The 12853-nt window shown below is 43.1% G+C and overlaps 1 protein-coding gene across 1 annotated transcript in view; it reads right to left on the reverse strand.

The window, feature by feature from the left end:
- Positions 1-12853, reverse strand: part of dnah2 (dynein, axonemal, heavy chain 2) — a 179854-nt gene that overhangs the window by 13064 nt on the left and 153937 nt on the right. The window contains exons 71-79 of the mRNA XM_072687948.1: positions 10278-10411; positions 9861-10005; positions 9428-9627; positions 8339-8465; positions 7599-7785; positions 5257-5405; positions 4361-4544; positions 3319-3509; positions 1364-1555 (exon numbers count right to left, since the gene is read on the reverse strand). Coding sequence (XP_072544049.1) covers positions 1364-1555; positions 3319-3509; positions 4361-4544; positions 5257-5405; positions 7599-7785; positions 8339-8465; positions 9428-9627; positions 9861-10005; positions 10278-10411 — 1509 coding nt within the window. The remainder of the gene's footprint in view (positions 1-1363; positions 1556-3318; positions 3510-4360; positions 4545-5256; positions 5406-7598; positions 7786-8338; positions 8466-9427; positions 9628-9860; positions 10006-10277; positions 10412-12853) is intronic.

The raw sequence follows: 12853 nt of genomic DNA on the forward strand, positions 1-12853 counted from the left end.
CAGCCCGTCTAATTAAGGAACCCAACATCACTGAGGTGCTCTTATTCTGAACAATGGATAGGGGAATTCAACTGCCCACATACTGCTTGTACTTTCTTAGAATGGGACACTATGGAGCAGCCACACATCAGCCTAAGGTCATACTTACCCTGTGTGGTCAGCTGGAGGGGTACAAAGCCACCCAGCAATGGACAAGAGTAACCTTTTTTTCCTCTGGAGTGAATGAACACCTTTGGTATGAGAATTAATCATTCAACTCCTCACTAATGCTAAATAATTATGGGTAAACACAATAAAACCCTCACAGCAATGTTCCAACATGTAGCATAAAGCCTTCTTGGAAGCACTCAGGTTGTTACTATGACAAATGGGCTGACTAGCTATTATTACTCTTGTTCAGAGGAAATGTTGGATCAGCGACTGTCAGCCTTCAGGACAGTAACTCTGGAGCAGACGTACATGCTCCTTAGGTCACCCTGCCCAGCGCTGTCAGCCAGAGGGGTACAAAGCTCCCCCAGCAATCGCCTAGAGGAACTGATTGAGCCACTTCCATTACCTCTGGTATGAGGAGTAGTGTTTGTGATCCAGAATTAGTCATCTAATATCAGTACCTGACCTCACTAATGCTCAAAAATCATGGCTGAATGCAACCAAACCTCTGCAGCAATGTTCCAACATGCAACACAAAGCCTTCTTTGAAGTACTGAGGTAGTTACCACAGCAAAGGGAATACTTTTCTAGCATTACTCTTATTCTGAAGAAACTCTGGTTTAGTGGGTGTCAACCTTTTGGACATATGCACACTTATAAATAAAGGTGCTAGAAGGGTTCTTTGAGCGATGCCATAGAACAACCATTGTTTGATGCATCTATTGGTATATAATAATTAATCTATACAATTAAATGGACAAAAGTATTGGGACACCTGCTCAATTATTGTTTCTTACCAATAATTTGAGCATTCAAAAAAACTTTTGACCTGCTTTTGCTGGAGTAACTGTCTCTACTGTCTAGGGAAGGCTTTCTACTAGATTTAAAAACATTGATGTGAGGATCTGATTGCATTTAGTGACCACAGTATTAGTGAGGTCAGGATGTTGGATGATCACCACCCCAACTTATTCCAAGTACTGTATGGTGCAGCATAATCATTTACATGAACACAGTTCCACTGCTCCTCAGTTCAACGCTCAAGGTATGGTGTCAATAGGTTAATGTTTATCTGCTCCAGATACAGGGACTAGACAAGCTGCATGTGTGTGTGCATTTGCACATCTGTGTCCGCAATGGGTGCAACTTAAGGTGGCAGAAAGCATTCATTAGAAGGGGTGTCCACAAACATTTGCACATACAGCATATTTACCTCAAAGTCAGAGTCATTGAAGCTGTAGACGATGTTCCAGCCGAGCTGGAGGAACTTCTTGCGCTCGAGCAGGATGCTGTGGAAGAAGCAGAGGGCGAAGAGCAGCTTGCGGTAGATGACGGGCCGTGTGCAGCGCAAGAACTGTGACTCTGTCACCAGCTGGTACAGACGTTTCATATTCGACTTCACCCCCTGCGAGGAGAGAGAGCAGAGATGTGTGGCTGTTTGTACGGGTTTGAGTGTTACTTTTGGCATTACATGAAGCAGTGTGGCATGTAGGAATGGTTCTCTGGACATCTATTGAATTCTGTGATCAATAAGTGCAAAAAAAACAAAAAAGACTTTTGAGCAATTTTTTAAAGGCCAAACATCTGACAGAAAAGCAAATCCAATGGATCAATAAAGAAAGACCATTTCCTGAGTGTGTAGGTGGACAAACACAAAGAAATGAAAACATGCATTTGTGTTTGTGTGTGTTTCTCTGTGTATGTGTTTATGTGCCAGGATCTGATTTAGTTTATTGCGCACCATGTTACTGTGTGGGACATGCTGCAAGATATCAACAGCTCTGATTTAATCATTTTAGGTAGCCTTTGTAACAGTTTCATGTTCAACAATTTCATGGTTTTCTTGCTTCATCAGTTTAGTAATTATATCTCTTTTTAATTCTCATGCTTATCCCTTCATCTCCTTAATTCTCTAATTCTAACTGTAAACACCATCAATGTGAGTTTAAAGGAGTACATCAGTGTTTTTTAATCTTTTATCTATCTGCTGTATTTTACTACTGACCACCACTGACAATAAACACTATACATCCAAATGTTTGTGGACACCTCTTGTACCCACTGCTGACACAGATGTGCAAATTCACATGCACACAGCTTGTCTAGTCCCTGAAGAGAAGAACTTCCAATATAAAAAGACTCATTGGAGAATATAACAATAAGCCTATTGGCACCATTCCTAATGCCAGGCATGGGCCAGAGGGGTATAAAGCCCAGTATGGCACTATGGAGCAGTGGAACTGTGTTCTCTGGAATGATGGTGCTCCATCCAATTCTTAGGGTAATCCTGACCTCACTAATGCTCTTGCTGCTGAATGCAATCAAATCCTCACAGCAATTCTCCAAAATCTAGAAGAAAGCTTTCCCTGGACAGTAGAGACTAAAGTTACTCCAACCAAAGCAGAATACTCTCTTTTTACAATACCCTTGACTTCGGAAGAAACAATGAAAAAGCAGGTGTCCCATTACTCCTGTCCACAAGAACTGATTTAGAAAGAGTTAGTTTAGCCCAGTCATCTCTTTTATGGTCATCTCTGAAAGAGCGAATCATACAGATTTACATCTTACAAAGTGTCTAAAATGTGTTCCTCATGAGCCACAACATTAAAACCACCCGCCTAAGATTGTGGCAGCACCCTCTTGTCACCAAACAGCTCTGACCTGCTGAGACATGGACTCCACAAGACAGCCAGCATGAACTTTTACAGCCATGTGCAACAGTAGATCTTATGTGGGATTGAACAAGCTCCCCACTTAGGCCACATTTGGTAAGTACTGACCACTGCATATCCAGGAACTCCCCCCACAAGACCTGCCTGATGTTTTGAAGATGTTCTGACCCAGTCAACTAGCCACCACAGTTTATCCCTTGTCAAAGTGTCTCAAATTCTTATGCTTGTCCATTTGTTCTGCTTTTAACACAGTACTTTCAAGAACTGACGGCTCACTTACTGCCTAATATGTTCCAACCCTTCACGGGTGCCACTGTAATGAGGTCACTAATATTATTCACTTCAAACCACATAGTTTTAATGGTATGGCTGATTGGTCAATGTGTTCTCTGTTCTTTTAGTACATGAACAGCTACATACACTACAGTTGGATGAGTATATATATATATATATATATATGTGTGTGTGTGTGTGTGTGTGTGTAGAGAGAGTGTACCTTAGGTGGCTCTGTGGTCATTTTGATGCCAGCCTGCAGTATGGCTATAGGAAATTCTGGGTGAGGGGATGAACTGAGCCACAGTCTAAAGTCTGGGTGAGGATCCTCCACCTGGAGCTGCTCCACCAGCTTATCCAGCTGAGGCATCCACGACAGGGACAGGTGGCAGTTAGCTAGGAACACCCAGTGACCTGCCACTCACAAACACACATACACACACACACACACACACACACACACACACACATACACACAAGAATGCACACAGACAGAAAGACAGATAAGGTAGAGCAAATAAGGAAGGCATATTTGAAGCCATGTTTGTTTTTCCCCCCCAACAGGCATGCATGAAAATAAAGGTAATGACTTCCAAATGACTTTTACACAATTTAATCTGAGTAAACACCATGAACTGACAAATGTGCCTATGAGTCCATGAGGTGGAGAAAGACAGAGAGAAGTAACAGTATGGACACACAGTATTACTGATGCGAAGCACTACTTCTCCATCATTGCTGGTGCTTCTATTGCCTGTGGCCATGTCTACATGTATACGCTGGCTGGAGCAGCGTTTCTTAAGTGTCCCATTACAGTTGCTGTCATACTGAAATGGCAGCAGTATTGAAAAGATCGCTGCATGCTCAAGAGAAGATTTTCATAAGTTTCATGCATGTAAGTTGTGAGGTGGGGCCTCCATGATCCTTGGGTCACCAGTTCACAGGTGGTTTCTTTCTTGGAGCACTTTTAGTAGGTTCTGACAACTGAATATTCCAGAGAAATAAAACCAGAAGACCATAAATCTGCTCTTGTCAAAGTGTCCCAGATTTCTCTCTAATGCTTGCTCATCTTTTCCGCTTTTATCTGCTCACTTGCTGCCTAATATATCAGATGCCGCTGTAGATGAAGCTAATCAATGTGTTTCACTTCACCTGTCAGTGGCATTAATGTTATGGCTGATCGGTGAGTATGTGATTTGTAACTCCTGCTGGTGTGGTTTTCTCCCTTTTAATAAAATAGAGTGAGACAGAAGGAGGAGCTTCACCGTTCTTCACTCCCTCTTTGATCATGCGAGTGGCGATGGGGGCCTGGCCCTGTCCAAGAGAGAGAGCGTGGAAGTGGCGGCCCATGCCTGATGTCTCTGCCAGCTGTACCAAAGCGCCTGTGGGGTCTACACCAGGTGACAGCACGAAGATCAGGGGTGTCTTAGTGGTAGAGTCTTCGACTACCTAAAAAAAAAAAAAGAAAAGTATTTGGACAACTGCTTATTCATAGTTTCTCCAAACATCAAGAGTATTAAAAATAAATAAATAAAAAGACTTTTTTAATAATTAAAAAAAAGAAAAAGTTGCAGAAGCTGTCTGTTGCATTTAAATAGCCCAGCTCCAGGTTACAGACAGACGACGAAAGTGACAAATACTGGATGGATAGAAAAATTACACATACGCTAATTTTAATAGTGCTAGTGTACCGTGCCAGGAAAAGCACATGTGAGCCAGTCCAAAGTGCAGTAACATAACAAGCTTATCCATGCATTACAAACTCACTCCAAAGAGTTTGTCACGACTGCTTGAGTCATGTTCCCAACTTTAAATGTACGAGGGAAAGCAGCGTTTACAGAATTCGAGATGTGTTCAGGAAGACTGAAGCTAGATGAAAGCTCAGGCATGCTCAGGCGTTATCTCCCTGTCAGAGACGGTAAAGATGGTAGGGAACCCCTACCTATGCTCATAATGGGACACCTCCAAATGAAGATGCCCAGCTGGTATTTTTAATTCAACCTTAATGGTGCGGTTCAGAGGCTTCCTGGGATGCAGCACTATGTGCAAATATGAGCAAGATGGGAGGGATTGAAGCTTCGAGCAGTGAATGGTGGTTATGGACTGTTAAGTAGATATTGACCCCTATGGCTCTTATGTGCTGTGTGCGTGTATCACTCACGGCCTTCATGTCGAGCACAGGCGGCTCTACAAAACGCGAGCCCAGGTTATTGATGATGAAGGAGGTGACGCAGTAAGAGACGCGGTCCTGCCTTAGAGAACGCACGATCAACATCTTCTGCAGCTCATTACATCCATTCTCCCATTCACCTATGGAGAAAGAGAGAGAGAGATGTGGGGTGGGGGACAGGGGGGAGGAGGAGAGAAAGGAGAAAGTGTGTTTGAAAATGGACATAGTCATTTGCGAAGGGCAAGGAGGGTGGAGAAGAATAAGTAATAGTGTAAAGAGTGGAGATGGGTTGAGAAAAGAAGGAGAAAGAGAGATAAGGATAAGGGAGAGAGAGGGGTGAGTGGAAAGGGGAGAAATCAAACAGGAGATTAAGTGACAGGCAAATATTATCTTTCTTACAGAGCCTTTTTAGAAGTGGGGCCCCTTGAGAGCTTACTTTTAAAACAACAGTGCGATTCATAATTACATAAACGGGTTAAACAAACAATGGATTTCCACAGTGCCGAGCAAAAAAAGAATTGCGGCTGCAAGTTCTAGCGCAGATTGTATTAATATTGAGTGGAACTTTGAGTAATGTAATTAGAGTAATAAAATAAAGGAAGGGAAATGACAGACTAGCACTGTAGGAAGCGTGAGGCATTAATACATTCTCAGAGAGAGAGAGAGAGAACGAGCAAGAGTGTGAGAGAGAGTAGACGCAAAAGACAAAGAGGGGCAAATACATATTCATCTTCAATTCAAATAAAATTCACAAGACAGAAATTAATCAAAGGGACAAAAATGTGAATAAGAAGATTTAATAAGATTTACAAATCAAGTGCCTGTCCTAAGATAACACTGACAAAGTTAAAGTGCAATAAGTCCAGTCATATTCACACACACACACACTTCAGAGCTTCACAATATACTGCTTTGTGATTGCTGTAGTGCTATTGGTCTATACAATACTGATAACACAGCTATCACAGAAGGCTCTCAATGCAAACGAGTCTTCTAAGCATGCACTACTTTTACTACGTTTTACTGTGTGCAGACCAAACACAGATGTTCCAGATGTGCCAGATGCTCCAGTGTTTTAGGGTGTTTGGATTAATCAACGCACAATAAACATAAATAATTCTGCTCCAAAATACACGTCCAAGCTATGGGGGTATATAACGGATCACAAAACTCACAGTTTGGATCGTATGACGGTTTTTGCGCCACAGTTCATTTTGCAGATAAGATAAATAAATAAATAAAGGGGGTGAGAATTTGCACTATATGCACCAAAGTATTGGGACACATCCTCATTCATTGTTTCGACTTCTGAAATCAAGTTTTTCAAGTTTTTTTCTTAACCGTCTCTACTGTCCAGGGAAGGTTTTCTACTAGATTGTGGAGCATTGCTGTGAGGATTTGACTGTATTAAGTGACAAGAGCATTAGTGAGTTCAGGATGATGGATGATTGCCACCCCACCTCATCCCAAAATCATCCCAAACGTATTGGATGGAGCACCATCCTTTCAAAGAACACAGTTCCACTGCTCCACAGCTCAATACTGGAAGGGCTTTGTACCCCTCTAACCCAAGCTTGGGATCGGGCATGGTGCCAAAAGGTTCACATTTATCTTTTTGGATTAAGCTGTGTGTGCATTTGCACATCTGTGTCAACAATGAGTGCAACTTAAAGTAGCTGAATGTATTCATTAGAAGGGGTGTCCACAAACATTTGGACACATAGTGTAACTTTGCTTTCCATTGTTCTCATACTCACTGTACTGGGCTAAGTGATGCACTCTCAGTGTGGTATCAATTTATAGTTTTATACTTTTTACAATTTGTTTTGACTGAGTTTGAGTCAGATACAGTAAGACACTGTTAGACTGATGTTTTCTAATAGAATTCACTGCACAATCCAACACAGGGTTTGTGCAGCTATGCATGAGCTTTGTATTGCCATCTAGAGTTTAAATGAGGAACTGCAGTGCCCTGTGACTGGGGGCTCACAAAGAGCTGCTGTAATCCTTAACTCGCAAAATAATAGGATCGGGATCAGCTTAGATCAAGAAATATTGGCTGATCAAATATATTTTTCTGTCACTGCAGCTCTGTTTAAAATATAGAGAATTACTACTGTAAAAAGTAACTGCTGCAGTGTTCTACACTGTTATGGTTAAACCTTGGCAATTAATCCACGGTTCACATGCATGCCTAACCCTAGGGGGCAGTCTGTTCAGATCACAGATCAGCTACGGTTTGTTATAGCACTAGTAAGTAAATGTGTGATTGTAGCAATATTAAACACAATATCAACTTTAGCAGCCCCAACACACACCCACACACTCATTACCAGGCAGATGGGCATTCTCCGGCTCCGAACTAGTGTACCACAGGTTCCAGTCTCTTGGGTACTTCTCAAAGGAGGCCATGAGCTTGTGGAAATTCGCCAGCTTGTCCAGTTCAGTAATGTTGTCCCAATTAGAGTCAGCGAGCCAACTAGTGCATGGGTTATCCATCTGCCCTTCTTTATCCAAGACCTGAAACAAACACATACACACACAGACACACACACCACACAGACAAGCAGATATGCACAAATAAAGGTCAGACAACAGCCAACCAAAAGCAAGAGATGCAAGGTGTGAATGATGTGATGATGGCAGGCAAAAAATACCCCAAGCGTCTAAATTCCCACCCAGCAAAACGGCTTTAGAACCTCCGAAACCTTGAACAACATTTGAGCCTTGAGAGCACAAACAGCAAAGCAGACCATTTACAGTCAGTGTTTGCAGGTGTGGAGAACTAATGTTTCCCAGAAGAGCTACACGTTAGTCTTTACAAGACCTGAGCTGCTCCTAATGTGGAGCTGTTGCTCAGAGTGGGCTTCTTCAGGTTATGCTGCCAGACTGACGAACGGAAGTGTATTATATCTGCTTAGCCTGCATGGCCAGGATCAGCAGAGAGCAATAAGCCACTTGATGCCACAAGTGATATGCACCCCCCCCCCCCACCCAAGGCCAAGGTTAACTGAAATAGCATAAAATAAAAAGAAATAAAACATAATGATACGGAAAATGAAGATGTGCTCACCAGCCCTCCTCGAAGGAAGAAGCTGTACTCGTCCATGTTGAGCTTCCCAGCCGCTTCGAGGATCTTAGCACACATATGGAAGCTGAAAAGCAGCTTGTGGCGCTCGAACAGCCCCCGGCACGTGTACCTGCAAACAGCACCGTCAAAATTAAATAACTACCTCTGTCTGCCACCATTCTTGTTGGTGTGTTTCACATCAGCTTCACATTAAAATCATGCTCAAGGTCAGAGCTCTGGAGAAGAGAACAAATGACATTTTGAAGCAGCAGCCGGCTTTCATTTACTCCATCACCTGCATTAATACACACCAGTGATTATGCTGTGATTGCATACCTGTAACCTTATGTTTTAATATATTACAAGGTGTGAGCTTATTTCTTGGCAATGCCCTGCATGTTTTCTGGACTCTGAATATCATTTTTTTTTATTGAAAGGGCAACATTTCTTTTTATGTTACTGAGGTTAAAGTTAGGGTCAGGTAGGGCTGGGCTGCACAACCAAAAATGTGCATGACGGTATTTTTGGAGATTTTGGTGGTTCCACAGTAAATCACTGAAGTTTAATTCATTCATATATTTATTTTTGAAAATTGACAAATGAAAATGCTCTCTTTTTTAACTGGAATCCTATGAGAAACACATGTTTAAAGTTCAGCATCTCAACGACAGAGAGAGAGCAAATTACAGCTCCATTTCTTTAATTTGCGGAGGTGTCTCACAGACTCTGCTGGTTGATGACTTCTCCTAAAGATCTTATTGGACTTCCAACAACTGCTTCTCCTCTCTAATCATGGGTTTGTTTATAACGTTTCTAAATTATGCAGCGCTACATTTCGTTTGCGGGCCACAGGGTGAATTTTTAACACAGTTTACAGAGTGAACCGCCATACCACCCAGGACTAGGGTCAGGTTTAGGACAGTATATGTATAATTTATATTTCATAAATGTAGATACATACAATATTGTGCAAATGTCAGAGACCAATAGGGGTGGGGAAAAATCAGATCAGTGATCTATCCACTTCAGAGTCCAGACCTCAGCACCATTTAATGTCCTGTGTGTGTTGTATGTGTGGTAATAGTGTGTAACCTGTAGACTGCGTAAGTATGGTAGTCATTAAGGTTGATGATCCTCTCCTCCAGTTTGTGGCTGCGCTGGCTCTTCTCGATGCTCAGGTTGAACAGGTCTATGTAGGCATCCAGAGAGAACTGGTACATGGGGTCTATACGGCCCATATCATTCAGCACAAAGAACAAGATGGAGGCACGCTGGGCACAAGGCCGATAGGCCTGCAAAAACACACATACACACACACGCACACACAGTTTAAATGTCTATACCTTTATCTTTTACTTCACTGCTATCGGTGGTCTCATCTTCAAATCCTTTTATCCTTATCCCCTTTTCAAGCCCTCAATCTTTAATCCAATGTGGCAACCCTTTCAGCACCCTCCTTCCTTTCTTTCTCTCTCTCTCTTCCTCTCTCTCTCTCTCTCTCTCTCTCTCTCTCTCTCTCTCTCACCTCTCTGGCCGTATCGATTTTGATCTCTGTCTGTTCGCTGGTCTCCAGTTGGTCTGACACTTCGGTGGCCGTGATTTTGGAGGTTTGCAGTGTGTTCACCAGCTGCACGTCATCCAGCAGAGAGCCGGTCGCCTCGTTCAGCAAGCTGCACGCAACCCCCCCCACACACACATACTCAGGTAAGCGATGGGTGTAATTCAGAAGGGATTTGTTAAGCGCAAATATGCTGCTGCAGGATAAAGCTGACTGATGGATTTAGCAAATGTGTTAATGTCACATTTTGTGCTAAATGTCACTTGAATAAAAGGTGTTAATGCAGTGCTATGGGGTATTTGGGTACGTGTTTAATGGAGAGTGGTGAATGTGTGTGGTGTGTGCATGCATGAGAGTGTATGTGTGTGTGTGTTTGCAGCCCACCGGAGAATCTCGTCCTCTAGCTCCTGCAGTTTCCTCTTGCCCGAGGCAATGTTGATCACCAAAGAGTCTTTCTGTTCCTCCAGCTCAGGACGCTCCCTGCGCACCACTATACCCAACAGCTGAGCCTCTAGACCCTACACACACACACACACACACACATACATTAACACATAAGGAAATGTATAGAAAACATTATTTATCACAAACGTGCAGGTTGTCATTACCCTGCACTATGGTTGTGAAATACACAATATGGACAAAAGTATTGGGACACCTGCTCATTCATTGTTTCTTCTGAAATCCTTTATCCTGCTTTTGTTGGAGTAACCATCTCTACTGTCCAGGGAAGGCTTTCTATTACATTCTGCAGCATTGCTGTGCAGATTGTATTGCATTCAGTGACAAGAGTGTTAGTTATGCAAGGATGTCGGGTGATCACTCATTTCCCACCTCATCCCAAAAGTACTGGATAGAGCACCATCATTCCAGAGAGCACAGTTCCACTGCTCCACAGCACAAAACTGGGGGGCTTCATACCCTTCTAACACACTCCTGGCATTAGGCATGGTGCCAAAAGGTTAATGTTAATCTGCTCCAGAGAGTCCTATTCTATTGGCAGTACTTCTATACGGGGACTTGACAAGCTGTGTGTGCAACTGCACATCTTTGTCATCAATGGATGCTGCTAAAAGTAGCTGAATGCATTTATTAGAAAGAGTGTACAATAAAACAACCACCAGTCAACCTCCACATTGAACCTGTGTGCAGTGAACACACACAAACACACCAGTGACCAGGGGCAACAAGAACCCACCCACCAGAGTGGTGGGCAGCCACCTCAGTGCCTGGGCCTTGCTCAAGGGCACCTCAGCCTTGAAGAGGAGGAAGGAGAAAGCTCCCACCTCCCGCCGGTTTAGGGTATTGAACCTGGCAAATCTGGCAGCCACATATCATCGTCTGATCCCTGGAGATCCCACAGTCACCTGTGGCTTGGATTCCAAGACAACATAACTGGTCTTGCTCTCTTTGGGTGGGCAGGATTCCCTCCCTCTCCCCCCAGTATCTAGGGTTCTGTTAGCTGATGTATTATAACTGGGAGTATACTGTAATAGACTGGGAGTGTTCTCCTCCAAGCGTGTTCAGCTGTCCCATGATATTAGTTTGCTTGCTTCACGTTTTTCGTGCCAAGCATGTACAAGCCTGTATTCTCCCAGCACTGGTTGCATTATGTGTTGGGGGGGGGTTTCTAGCAAGTGAGGGGGAAATGGAAATGACTACTAAATTGGGGAAAAAGCAAAACAAACAAAGAAACACACATATATACACTGTGTGCAAAAATATTAGGCAAATGAGTATTTTGATCACATCATCCTTTTTATACATGTCGTCCTACTCCAAGCTCTATAGGCTTGAAAGCCAACTACCAATCAAGTAAATCAGGTGATGTGCATCTCTGTAATGAGAAGAGGTGTGGTCTAATGACATCAACACCCTATATAAGGTGTGCTTAATTATTAGGCAACTTCCTTTCCTTTGGCAAAATGGGTCAGAAGAGAGATTTGACGGACTCTGAAAAGTAAAAAAATGTGAGATGTCTTGCAGAGGGATGCAGCAGTCTTGAAATTGCCAAACTTTTGAAGCGTGATCACCAAACAATCAAGCGTTTCATGGCAAATAGCCAACAGGGTCGCAAGAAACGCGTTGGAAAAAAAAGGCGCAAAATAACTGCCCATGAATTGAGGAAAATCAAGAGTGAAGCTGCCAAGATGCCATTTGCCACCAGTTTTGCCATATTTCAGAGCTGCAACGTTACTGGAGTATCAAAAAGCACAAGGTGTGCGATACTCAGGGACATGGCCAAGGTAAGGAAGGCTGAAAAACGACCACCTTTGAACAAGAAACATAAGATAAAACGTCAAGACTGGGCCAAGAAATATCTTAAGACTGATTTTTCTAAGGTTTTATAGACTGATGAAATGTGAGTGACTCTTGATGGGCCAGATGGATGGGCCCGAGGCTGGATCAGTAAAGGGCAGAGAGCTCCACTCCGACGCCAGCAAGGTGGAGGTGGGGTACTGGTATGGGCTGGTATCATCAAAGATGAACTTGTGGGACCTTTTCGGGTTGAGGATGGAGTGAAGCTCAACTCCAGTTTCTGGAAGACACCGTCTTCAAGCAGTGGTACAGAAAGAAGTCGGTATTGTTCAAGAAAAACATGATTTTCATGCAGGACAATGCTCCATCACACGCATCCAAATACTCCACAGCGTGGCTGGCCAGTAAGGGTCTAAAAGAAGAAAAAATGATGACATGGCCCCCTTGTTCACCTGATCTGAACCCCATAGAGAACCTGTGGTCCCTCATGAAATGTGAGATCTACAGGGAGGGAAAACAGTACACCTCTCTGAACAGTGTCTGGGAGGCTGTGGTGTCTGCTGCACGCAATGTTGATCGTAAACAGAATCTATGGATGGAAGGCTTTTGAGTGTCATCGTAAAGAAAGGTGGCTATATTGGTCACTGATTTGTTTTTGGTTTTGTTTTTGAATGTCAGAAATGTTTATTTCTCAATTTTGT

The sequence above is a fragment of the Salminus brasiliensis genome, chromosome 9, assembly GCF_030463535.1.
Source record: "Salminus brasiliensis chromosome 9, fSalBra1.hap2, whole genome shotgun sequence".
In the NCBI taxonomy this organism is placed as follows: Eukaryota; Metazoa; Chordata; class Actinopteri; order Characiformes; family Bryconidae; genus Salminus; species Salminus brasiliensis.